This window comes from Dendrobium catenatum, unplaced genomic scaffold (genome assembly GCF_001605985.2).
Source record: "Dendrobium catenatum unplaced genomic scaffold, ASM160598v2 fragScaff_scaffold_989, whole genome shotgun sequence".
NCBI classification, from domain to species: Eukaryota; Viridiplantae; Streptophyta; class Magnoliopsida; order Asparagales; family Orchidaceae; genus Dendrobium; species Dendrobium catenatum.
In genome coordinates this window covers 1866351-1879485 of record NW_021319451.1, presented here as the reverse complement: position 1 = coordinate 1879485, position 13135 = coordinate 1866351, and the positions used below count along the sequence as shown (strand labels likewise).

Below are 13135 nucleotides of genomic sequence, written 5' to 3'. Positions count from 1 at the left end.
TAAATTTATCCCAACTTACCCTTGATATCCCTCCTATTTACTATTCATGTCATTCTCACAAAAATATAAATAGACCCATCATTCCTCATGGAAAGGGACTCAATTAGGGAAGAGAATGAAGAGAAGGAAGAGAGACAAACTAGATTTTTCTTGCCACCAAACTCCTCGACCACTGTCGGACTTTCATCAAGCCATTGACTAATGCAGAACTTCTATCTTGCCACCAATTAATTGAAAGTTTGAATAAGTTGTTAGACCTAATGCTACTGTCCCAAGGCTAACCAAGTTGGGGGTGGGGGTGGGGGTGGGGGTTGGGTAAATTAGTAATTTAAAAAAATTAATTTAACATTTTTTACATAATGATAAAATTTTCTCAAAATTTTTTTCATACCACTAAAATTTAAACTTGTTGAAAAATTAAAATGCAATTAAAAGTAAAGATAGAATAATACAAAATTTTATAGTGGTTTGGTCCTAGTAGACCTACGTCCACTTCCTGAAGATTCCCTCTTTAAGTATTACACTATACCAAAGTGACTCTTTGTTTTGTCTCATAGTAAGATGGAGAAGCCCTTACAATTACCTCTCTTCCACTAACCTCAGTACGGTAGAGTACCGTCATCCTTTCTTACTCTTCTGGTGATGGCAGAGTACAAATGTCCTTTCACACCCTCCTAGTGATGGCAGAATATTAATGTCCTTTCTTACCCTCCTAATGACGGAAGAGTTCCAATGTCTTTTCTCACCCTCCTGGTGATGGAAGAGTACCGGCATCCTTTCTCGCCCTCCTAGTCATGGCAAAGTATCGGATATTCTCCAAAATCTTCTCTCAAGAGTATTCAAAGAAGTAGGGCAGAGATTTAAAGAACTTATAAATAGATCCTCACCTTTGGCCAACCTCATGAACCCTTTATAAATTCCACTTGCAAGATCTCTCAAGTCTCACTCCCAAACACTCTCTTAAAATACTCTCACTCTCAAGAGAAAATTCACAGAAGAAGTATGGACACTCAGTTTTTATGACCCTTATATATAAAAGGACAAGAAAAGCTATCCAAAAAACTAAAAAAATCAAGTTAAACATATTTGAATCATACAGTACGATTATACTTTGTACATATGAACAATTAAAAAAATCCTTGTATAATCTTGTATGAACTGATTTCATACTCTGGCAGTCTTATGTATGAACTGACATCTTATAGTACAAATAGTTCAAAAATGAATAGGTTTGTCTGGTATGTTTATGTATGAACCCATTTTGTACTCTAATCATCATTTGTATGAACCCTACAACGTATAGTATGAACTAGTTAAAACAAATCATGATTTGTCTGGTATGAACATGAACACGCTTATTTCATACTTTCGATATCATTTGTATGAAAATAATATTGCACAGTTCGAATAGTTTAAAATTTTTAGTTGTTCATACGGGACGAACTGGTTCACACCCATTTCATACTCTATAGGTCATATGTACAAACTCCACATCGTACAGTATGATCAGTTAAAAAATCAGTGAGTTCATTTGGGATGAACTGGTACATATCCATTTTATACTCTAGATGTTGTTTGTATGAATCCAACGTCGTATAGTACGAACAATATAAAAGAAAATTTATAAGGCATGATTCAATTAACTATGTTGTAGAGGAACGTTCTTGTCAAATCATACAGTACGATTATTTTTTAAAATATAAGTTTTGACTCACTCCCATCATATGTGTATGCACGATTACCCAAATACAATCCCACATTATCTCAGAATCAAGAAAAATAGAAAAAGATATAGACTTCAATTACAAGAAGCCCTAATCTTATTTGTCTTGAATTCTTTAGCAGTCTGGAGTTTGTTTTTCCTAAAACATTATTACACACAAATAACACAAGCATAATTTTTTTAATTTGTTTTAGGAGAAACAATAATCAAATCAATAATATTTTTGTATCATAAAAAAATCACATGATATAAAATAATAATTTAAAACTAAGTCACAACACTAATGCTAGACTTCTATGCTGCCGCCAAATGTACATCATCAGATTTCTATCTAATCTACACTTGTCACTAGATTTCAACCTGATAGTTAATTGTTATGATCTAATCATCCTCAATAGGACAGATCAGTCACTTATAATTTATTCAAATACTAGGGGAATCATTTTTACTAGGAATTATAATTTGGTGCCGTCTGTGGGAACTTCAATCCCACTATCCTAAGTAATACATTAATGAAAAATAAGCATTATAATAGCATCTTAGGAACCTCCCTCTCCAACACACATCAATCTAGAAATTAATTTATGAATAAAAGAGGCCAAGTATCTGCCACTTTTTATCCTGTTGGGAAAAAAGCTATTGGAGATGGAACTTTAGGAACTTCCCTAGAAAATTATATTCGAAAAAGGGATGAATCTCAAAATGAGATATATTAACTTTTATGAGAGATTGACAAGAAGAGGTTCTTCTCCCTTAAGATACACCATTAGCTGAGGGTATTCAACCTAAACATCTTCATACATATATTCGACTTCCTCAGTCAAGGAAGCATCCTCTTTTATGCCAAGACAATGAACATGCTAGCATAATAATCTCTACGCATCCTTCACGCACAGGTCGGAAACCTTGATTTTTATCATTATTATCAAAGATTTAGCCCAACCTCATTTTGTTAATCTCCCACACAATGCTTTACGCTACAAAATATAGAGATTTATTCAAGAAGATATCCCAATGAGAGGATAAAGACTGTCTTTACATCAGTGGGACTTTCAAGATTTATCACCCCTGAGTTAAGTTATCCTTCAACACCTCATTTTTGTAAGATTCAAACTATTAAGCATTGATTCTTATGATGAGAGATCTAAACCATACGAGCATTTCAATAACTATAAAACCACTATATATATCCAGCGAGCCTAGATACATTCCTTTGCCAAGTTTTTTCTGCCACCCTTAAAGGATAAGCTCGAATGTGGTTCTATTCACTTCTAACCAAAACTATCCCCACATTCATCAAATTGGCCCAAGTATTCGTTAAATAATTTGTTGCTACTTAAAGAATTGCTAAGAAATCATCTCATTTCTCTAGATTCTCTAGAATGAAGGAGAATGTCTTAAAAAGTATTTTCAATGATTTTCTAGGGATGTTTAATAAATTCCAGGAGTGGATCCTGAATTATTTAGAGCTGTTTTCCTTGGAGGCCTTTGTCCTTGTTCCCTTTACTAGGCACTTATATAAGACATAGTTCCTTTATACCCGAACATGATACATTATGCCGAGGCACAAATATTTGTAGATGAATCCATCAATGCTCATAAATTGAGGATTGAAAAAATAATTGGAAAGTGTAAAAATGCATAAGGGATGGATAACTCATTCTAGTAGTTAATGAAACAAAGGAAGAATAACTTGTCTCATAAACCCACATTGCCACAATGTGAGCCTTGACAAGAGGAGTATAAACCACTGAATGTATCTCAAGTAAATGTACTGATGACCATTAAAAATGAAAAAAAAAATGTTAAGTGGCCTAAACCTTTGAAGCCAAAGCTAAGAAATTAAAATCAATACTTTCATTTCCATCCTAATTGTAGGCACACAATTGAAACCTTTAAGTAACTCAAGGATGAAATTAAGATACTTATGAAACAAGGCTATCTTTGATAATTTATTCAAAATCCATCTGCTTGAGATAATGTTTGTCCTATTGTGGGGAATCAACTACAGCAAATAAAATTGTTGAATAATTATCAAATAGTTGGTGGGATTGAAGCCATTGTGATCCCTTTGTAGCCTAATAAAGTCTTAATGGTTGTAGATAAAAGGTCGACACCAAAAAAGTCTTGTATTTATTATTCTATTACTTTGGATTATTCTAATTTGGAGGGAGTAAAAAATGCATCATCAAGATCCACTCATGATTAATATGGGGATAGGTGACCCATGTTACAATGTAAAAAAATTTTGGATGGATAGTGTAAGTTTCATGGGTGTCTTATTCTACTAAGCTTTTCTCAATGTGGGTCTTACTAAAGAAAAATATTGACCACCTGCCGTAGGTTCGAAATATCTGTTTAATAATTGACCTATATGGGTAAAAGAAATAATTAATCTCCCTGTTGTACTTAGAGAATTTTCTCGATAGACTCCGTACTCCATCTAATTCTGTAATAAAGTTAGAATTGGCTTATAATACTATCTTTGGATGTTCACTCCAATCAATGTTTGGGATTATTGCCTCCATCCCTCACCTTAAATTGAAATTTCTTACTTTGGCAGGAGTCGGTGTAGTAATGGGAAATTAACAAGTGGCACAATCTTGCTATGTTAGGCAGGCTCAACAATGCCCATCAGTTACCCTAAGTATTAAGGATTTTGATCTCTAGAATGAGGATATCCCTCAGAGGGCTTCTCCCAAAGAAAGCCTCACTTTTATATCTATATCAGAAGAAAAACCTTCAAGGACTATTTATATTAGGTATCTTCTCTCAAATGAAGAGAAGCAATATGTAGATTTTCTTTGTGAGAACCAAGACCTCCTAAACATGATCTTAAACTATAATATTGAAAGAAACATACTTCTTGAATTCTTCTACAACTCTAGAAGGTGAAGTTATGATTGGACTTGACTTCCTTCTCAAACAATAGACTTTGAAATCTCTTATTCTCATTATCAAAAGCTATTATCTTCTACTCAAGGATCTACTGATCTTTCACATGTAGATTGATTGTCGTCTGTACATCCACCAGCTTAATATGAATGTGATCCATCTATTAATTCTGTAAAGAGTCTAAAGTCGTCATGGTAACCAATTTTGCTCTCCACTCTACTAGCTGCTCCACTACATTCATCTCCTTGATCTTGCCATCATACATCTTATTTTATTCTACTTAAAGATACCTATCCTTCACAAATTCATTATTCCAATCATTCAAGGTCTTGGTTAATTCATATTCAAGTTACATATGTTGTAACAGCTAAAAATATAAGAAATAATTTGTAAGGTATATCCTTTTATGCAAAAGAAATATAAAAATGAAAATGTGAACTCACAAGTTTATCAACTCATCAGCGTCTCACATAATGATATTTCAAAATATCTTTTAGAATGTATAATTTGGATGGAAAAGAATAGTAACCTTTGCTGGTAAGTGTCAAAATCTCCTCTACAATTTTCTTTTTAGAAGCCTGCAGATCTCCATCATTCCTTGACTGTTTAAGAGGAACCTTAAAAGTGTGGACAACTGTCTCCATAAATTTGGCTAACTTCTTTAACAATTATGCAAGTGATCTCCCTACCTAAGTAAATAGTTTCACCTTGAATAAATACTCTTCATCTACTTATTTGCTCAAATAATGTACCTCATAGTGAGGGGGAATAGATAGATCCTTTATCTTTCCCCATTTCTCCAAATGATTCCAATCATTCTACACAAAGAATAATCCATTAATCCAGCTCTTATAGTGGTCTCGAGTGCGAATTCCTAGCCATTTAGATTTGAAAGTGATACAACCCTACATATTATAAGTAAGTTGACCCATTTGAGAAAGGCACTCTAGAGTAAACATCGCACCATAATCTCTAAAAAATATAATTAATCCTATTATGATCGATATGGCTCTACAAGAAAATTGGAACAAACTCACTCCACATGTCCCTAAAATATTGGCCAACTCTGGGGGAGATAGAAATCAAAGCCCTACTAAAAAATTGAACTTATAAATAATTGAGAATCCTCAAGGAAGATAACATAAATGATATAAGTTTTCAGGCACCTTCATCATAAGATCAATTAGGAAATGAAAATTTTCTTTAAATTAATCACAAAATTGCTAGTTATGGTGGAGGAGACATCATTAGTATTAGCCACCATCTAACCCTTCTTTAGACCTTCGTGTTGGGCAACATGATGATCTCCTTTGGCTTGGGGAATTTTAATGGAGGCATGTTCACTCATTTGAGCTTCTACACTAAAAATGAACACTAAATTTTGATAGGGGATGCCACTTACCAAAAACATTGGAAATCCTATTGCGTAAGAAGAGAAATGGGGAAGAAATGGAGGAGAAACCTGAAAATTCTAACTATTACATAAGAGAGGAGCACATATACTTGTTAGAGCATGCCACCTATTTAAGGTAGTGGAATGCCTCAATTGTAATAAAGTTAGAAGGAGAATAAAGAAAATGAGAAGGGGACTATTTCCCCCTACCTAAAGGGGGTATTTATATAACGAGAAGGAAAACGAGGGGGGGGGGGGGGATGGGAATAGGGGGGGGGGGGGGGAGATGGGAATAGTCCATAAAAGGAGGTGAAATTTGCCTCCAATTTTTTTAAAAATTTTTTAGGAATTGTTTGGCTCTAATTCTAAAATTTTAGAAATTACTAAAAGAAAACAAAATAATAAATATTTTAAAAAATTAAATAGCAATAACCATAGCCGATTTTAACTGGCTGCTCTACACAGGTCGTGTGCCCCAGGGGTAGAGTCTTTTTAGGCATTGCGACAAGTGCCGCCTCAGGTGGTAGCAGTCGGTTGCTCATTGGTTCGGCCAGCCATTCATGTCCGAGCTCAATTTTCAGTTCAAACAATCCAAATCAGAGGTTTTTTTAGACTCTGAAATAATTTTTTGACATTTAGACTCAATTTTTGCACTTTTAAAGTAAATTAGGACCTCTACGCTCACAATCTAATTATTTTGGAGTTTCAAATGTTAAAAAAAGATTCTCCAAAGGCTTTGATGCATATTTTTGGCTTCTAAAGCTTCGACGTCTTAAAATGGGGGGCAACTAATATGTCATCAAAAATTTATCTTGATTGGGCACAAATCTTGATGAAAAATCAAGTGGAAAATTTTTGAAATTAAAATTAGGATCATCTAAACTTCAATTTCAACAAACTTACAGTCTAACTAGACGTCTCGAAAATTCGAACCCAACTACACCACATTCGACTTAATCCGAGCCCAAAAGGATCCAAATAAATGACCCGAAGCACATTTGGAATGTTTAAACCATAAATTAAGTTATCAAATAATTTACAAATATTACATGCTTATATTTGAATCGACCGACTTGATGAGACTAATCCAACAAGCTCATAATCGTCCAATTATGATATAATTAGGGAATTTAAATGCCCAATAAATAGTTCTTAATCAAGGGAATTAATATTAGCCATGCATTCAAACCACTCACAACTTACCCTTGATCTCTCTTGTATTTAATGGTTATGCCACTCTCATAAAAACATAAATAATCCCCTCATTCTTCATCGAAAAGGACTCAAGCAAGGAAGAGAAGGAAGAGAGACAACCTATATTTTCTTGCCACGAGACTCTTCGACCACTGCCGGACTTTTGCCCGGACACTAACTGACGCCAGACTTCTGCTCGGCCACCAACTGAAGCCGAACTTTTTCTTGGCCACCAACAAACCCTGAATTTTCGCCAGACCACCACACATCACAGGATTTTTATCCGATATGTACTCGATACTAGATTTCAATCTGATAATTGATTTTTGTTATCTAATCGTTCTCAATACGACGGGTTGATCAGTTGTAATTTATTCTATTAATACTAATGGAATCAATTCAACGGGAAGTGGCTTTTTATTTTTTTTCTTTTCCAGAATTTTTCATGTAAAAAATATTATATTTCTAATTGTCTGTTGGATATCCGTATAACATTTAGACGTGAATTCTAACTCTATCGCCATGTATATTCTAACCAGCAACAGTTTAATAATATTTAATAATATATATTTTTAATATATTATATACATTAATATAAAAAATTTATTAATTAATCATACATAATGTTAAAAACTAAAGGTTATAAAAATTAAATATTAAAAATTTAATAGTCTCTCTCTCCTCTTCTCTCTTGGATCTCCCATCCATCTCTTAACAATTATTTAAATTAATATTAATTAAATTTCATCGGCTGAATAAAACGCAAAATCATTTCGCGTTCTCTATGGTGAACACAAAAAATTACATTTTTAATCGATATTGCCTTTTTTTATCCTGCATTCACAATAAAAATGTAAAATAGAATTGCGTTCTTTAAAAAAAACGCAAAAATGATTCGCATGTACTATCCTTCTTTAATTAATTCAGCTTCAGGTTTCTTTTTCCTAATAACTTTTTAATCCGTAATCCTGGAAAAATTCATTCTAAAATTTAATCATTTCATAGCCCTTATTTTAAATATTATGTTATTTTTCTTATAAACAAATATAAAATTAGCATCTTTAATTATTTATGTAAGCATTTTTTAAATTAACAATATAAAGACGCTACTAAACAAATTCCTTTATGATTCGATAAGTAGCTTAATGGGAGGAAAAAATCCAGATCAGGATAAGGATCAAGCGAGAAAGAGAAGAAATCGAAGAAGAGGCCCACGTCCTTACCCGCCGCACTTGGCCTGTGCGGGTCGACGGCGACCCCCAGCAGCGTATCCCACACTCCCACGCATTTTGTGTTAGTCTTCCACCTGTCTTCTGAGATGACCAATGCCACGTCTCTCAGCCGACACGTCCTCATGAGTCCGCCCAATGGCCCCCACCAAGGCTAACACGTCACTCCAAGGAAAATTACTTAGCCGCTAGAAGTTATATATATATTTAATTTATTATTATTATTATTTATATTTATATTAAATTAAATTTAATATTTAATATAATTATTCATAACTTATTTATAATAATAATATACAAATCAAACATGAATGACCATTAACCCTCGAAATTAATTTTCCGATCTCCATGGAAAAAGGTTAAATGCCTAATAAAAATAGTTAATCACACAAAAAATATTATTTACAAAAGTTCATTAAATTATTCTGATAAAAATAATATTACTAAATTTATATTTTTAAATGAAATTTAAAATGATATAATACATAATTAATTTAAAAGATAAAATCAAGAAATCTTATCAAAATATTCTTTTTTTATTCTAATTACTTAAAATAAATAAAACCACTTTTATAAAATAATGGTTAAATGTGAGAATAAATAAATGAGAAAAATGGCTTGAAATTTATTTATCAAGATTAAATATAAATGATATAAATCATAATTTATCATTCTTTCTAAGTAAAAAAAATTACGCTAAAAAAACTGCTGTTCAAACAATGTTAATTCTTGATATATTTAATGTAAATATGAACTATGAATTGAATGTGATTCAATTTAAATATATTTTTAAATGCAAGATTTTTTATATAAAAATAAAAATATTAATTGTTTTAAAATATTTAATAAATTAAAATAGATTATAAGTTTGAATAATGATCTGACGCGCATGGTTCATTTGTATTTACTTCGTTTTTCTATCGCTGGGTTTATCGGCGTTCCTGCTTAATACAGAAATGGGAGAGCTATGTAGGCCCCTAAGGCGACAGAGACAGATAGAGATCTATGAGGAACAAAATGTTAAGCAACAGCTACGTGGAATCAATAGAAAGACAGCTTGCAAAGCCAAGGCGGGCAAGTCCTTCACGCCAACTTCCCCGCCCGCCTTTCCTCCATTGGCTCTCTACCCTCCTCCCCCCATTTCGGCAGCTCATCTATATCTCCCGCCAAACCACGCCGGCGAAAGCTTTTCTAAATCTCCCGACACTTTCGCTTCCCGTATTTCACGAATGCTGGCTGCAGATGATGATGGATTCGAATGCGGTGGGAAATTTGATCGATATAATGATGCTGAGTAGTAGCAACAGCAGTAGTAGCGGCTGTGAGAATGATGCTGCAGCTTCTGCGGCGGCGGCGGCGGCGGCGGCGGAGTTGGCGGTGGAGAAGAAGAGGCGGTTCACTGAGACGCAGGTGAAATCACTGGAGGTGATGTTTGAAGAACAGGCGAAGTTAGAGCCCAGGAAGAAGCAGCAGCTGGCTAAGGAGCTTGGTCTGCAGCCCCGGCAAGTGGCTATATGGTTTCAAAACAAACGTGCTCGATGGAAGTCCAAGCAGCTTGAGCGAGCTTATGCCGCTCTCAGCGCAGACTACGATGCGCTCCGTTCCTCCTTCGAGTCCTTGCTCCACCAGAAAAATGTTTTATCCGTGCAGGTTAGCACAATGACTTATATTACTTGCATCTACCCATCCCCTGTTTTCTCTTCTTTCTTAATTGGTGGTTAATTGATGCGCTAGCTGAACAGTCTGGAGGTGCTAATTATTTTTTTTTCAGGTGCAAAGGCTTGCGGAGATGGTGGAGAGTAATAATCAACGGGAGAAAAAGGAGAGCAGCAAGCAGATTGACTTCACTGTAACACGCAGTGAGGCGGAAAAAACTCCGATACTGAGCTTGTCCTCAAACAAGAACAATTATGATGTGGAGAGGAAAGTGAACCACCTTTCAGTGGGTAAGGAGGTGGAGCATCATCTGCACAAAACGAAGGAACAAGCTGGGGGTGGCAGGATTTTGGTTTCGGATGACAGTACAGAACAAAAACAGTTCTGCTTCCACAGTACCGGTTGGCCGTCAGATCAGCTGATGAATGGCGGTGGTTGCTCTCAGTGGTGGGAGTTTTTGTCTTACGAATAAGCAATATTTCATTTCCGTAGACATTAAGATGGAGTAACGGGCTCCTCATTTCCCTGTCATCTACCGAGATGATAAATATGTGGCGTGAATGCGGCAATTAAAACAGAGGTCTTTATAATAGAAAATCATGGTATATACGGTTGTAAATAAGTTGATTTGGAAGTTCTTTTTTTAGTGTTTCTGTAGTTTGCTATGTAACGTATTTTCACTGTATAATTTAAATATATATATATATATATATATATATATATATAAATTTTCTGATCGATCAGAATATGACGAGGACAAATTTAAAGCGATTAACACAAATTTATGAACCTGGTGTTTACAGTATGGAAGGTAGTAGGCGGGAATTGGGTGCTTGGTTATAACCGACGAAATTTCTATTGCTTACCGCTGTACCTTCCCGCTTTCCATTGCTCGCAGATGCAGCGATTGGAATGCGATGGGAAAGAGCAAGTAATGCGAGATCATTGCTTAAAAGCGGATTGAAGGTTTTGATTTGGTTAATTCTGACTATAAAAAAATATATAATTAATGCGTTGATCCTTTTTTCTTGATTGCTTTTTGCAGAATAATCCGACGTCAAAACTTTAATGTGCCAGACACAAAAACACCTAAAGTGCTCATAAATTCTCAATATGACATAACGATCATGAATTAGAAGAGCAGTTTTTGAGCACGTACTTTTTCTGAGTGAATTTATTTGAATGGAATATGTGGCGGTTGCTATCGCAATTCAACCAGGATTTTGGCAAGCTATTCCAAATATTGCCAAACATTTTTTTTTATTGTTCTTAAATTCGGAGATATTTAAAACTAAGCCTACGAAATTTTGATCTATCTGAGATTTATTTATTATTTGTCATATATGATATATCATTTAATATGGAGTAGAATTAACTAAGAGTTTGCATTTTATTTTATTTTATTAATTGCCAAAAATAAAATAAAAACTACATTACAAATAGGGTTATGATCCTCAGTTTAAACAATAAGTTCTTATTTTCCTTATTTTTCATATTGAGTGAAAAGAAAGATCTCTCTAGAACGCAACATCAAATATGAAATATCAGAAACCTCTTTTTTGCATTTCAATGAATTTATATATGCTTCCGATAAAAAGCCTTAATCCCCGAATCAAAGTGTCCTCCTCTCATAAAGCCTCATCTTCGTCTCTCAGTGCTCTAGCCATTTTAGGGATTTTGTTGGATTGCAATCTTTGACCACTCTTTCTTGAGCTTCTTGCTGCTATAGTTTGTAGTTGAGCGTTTTCTAAGTGGCCTGAAGGCAATTATGGCCCTTGATGTTTTTTATTTTCTTCATTCATTTTTCGGTTCTTTCCGTCTGCTAGTTTTGTTCTGTTGTTCTTGGGGTTTGTGACGGCTGCCGTCCTCTAACCCAAGGGGATCCAGCCGACCCATTAATCACGTAAAGCTTTGTGGTTTCCCTGAACTTGATAATAACTCGAAATCTTTTTGCGATGTGGCTTCTAGAGCTGCTACTTCTTCTCTTCTTTATATTTCCTTCATGCATATATCCTTTAAAGGTGTACATGCAGTGATGTTTGGGGAAGATAGCATTGAGAAACTTAATGCACCTTTTGCGTTTACCATGGTTGAAAATTTTGCTCTATGTCATACCAATCTTGATTCGATACATGTTTTTTTTGGTCAATCTTAAACTATAAGGGTCCTTTTCTATTAGAATGTTGGATTCCAGACATGTGGTTATTCAACTTTCTAACGATCTTGACTGTTGCCAAATTTTTTCAAAGATATCTTACTTTATATTTTACTGGTAAGTGATCAGGATCTTAAAGTGGACTTCCTTTTTTTACATCAAAGAAAAGTCTCATATTGTTCCTGTCTGAATTTTGTTCTCAATCCTACGTTTGTAAATGTTTAACTCCCAAATTATTCATGTTTTAGCTTATGTTTTTGGACAACCTCTTTAGATGGATCAAGCAACAGCTGCTTGGTCATGACCTTATGTTGCTCGTGTCTATGCTGAGCTGAATATTATCAAAAAAGTCTCATAAAGAGATTTAACTAGCCTGAAAACATTTAATATTTGCAAAAAGTTCAATTTGAAAAAATCCTTCTCTTATGTAATCATTGTAAAACTTATGGTCATGCGATTTTAGATTATTTTAACTTGTATCTTCCCTAAGAAAGAAAAAATTGTCTCCTATGGAGATCTCTAAGTCGATTGTTAACAAAAATAGCATGGTGGTTTCCCCCTTTAAGGAAACTAATGACATGCATTCTATGAATCAAGATAATAACCTTCCAATTAATGTTGTTTCTACCTCTGCTTGTGTGGGTTAGCTAGATGGCTTTCTAGAAAAGTCAAATGAACCATTTAATGATTTGATTGTCTCTCCTCTTATTAATTATATTCCAAAGCATTATAATATTTTAAATCTTCAAATACTAGATTGGGGGGTTCCTATCGTGTTGACATATATTTCTCCTATTAATGGTATTATTGTAAGTTCCACTCTACCTCTTTTTTAAATGCCTTGTGCGTTAAATCAGAATTTTGCTAGTTTACAAAATGTTCTTTTTTTG

At 34.2% G+C, this 13135-nt stretch overlaps 1 protein-coding gene across 1 annotated transcript; it reads left to right on the top strand.

Moving 5' to 3' along the window:
- The first annotated feature begins 9341 nt into the window (after positions 1 to 9341).
- LOC110093322 (homeobox-leucine zipper protein HOX6-like) lies at positions 9342 to 10736 on the top strand. The gene is made up of 2 exons (XM_020818167.2): positions 9342 to 10084; positions 10206 to 10736. The coding sequence occupies exons 1-2, from the start codon at positions 9440 to 9442 to the stop codon at positions 10560 to 10562; spliced, it is 1002 nt and encodes a 333-aa protein (XP_020673826.1). The 5' UTR covers positions 9342 to 9439; the 3' UTR covers positions 10563 to 10736.
- The last annotated feature ends 2399 nt before the right edge of the window (positions 10737 to 13135 follow it).

Excerpts from the sequence above, each read along its gene's own strand:
- LOC110093322 (XM_020818167.2), top strand. The coding sequence starts at position 9,440 with ATGAGGAACAAAATGTTAAGCAACAGCTACGTGGAATCAATAGAAAGA. Across the intron at positions 10,085-10,205 it reads AAAATGTTTTATCCGTGCAG|GTGCAAAGGCTTGCGGAGAT; the intron begins GTTAGCACAATG and ends TTTTTTTTTCAG.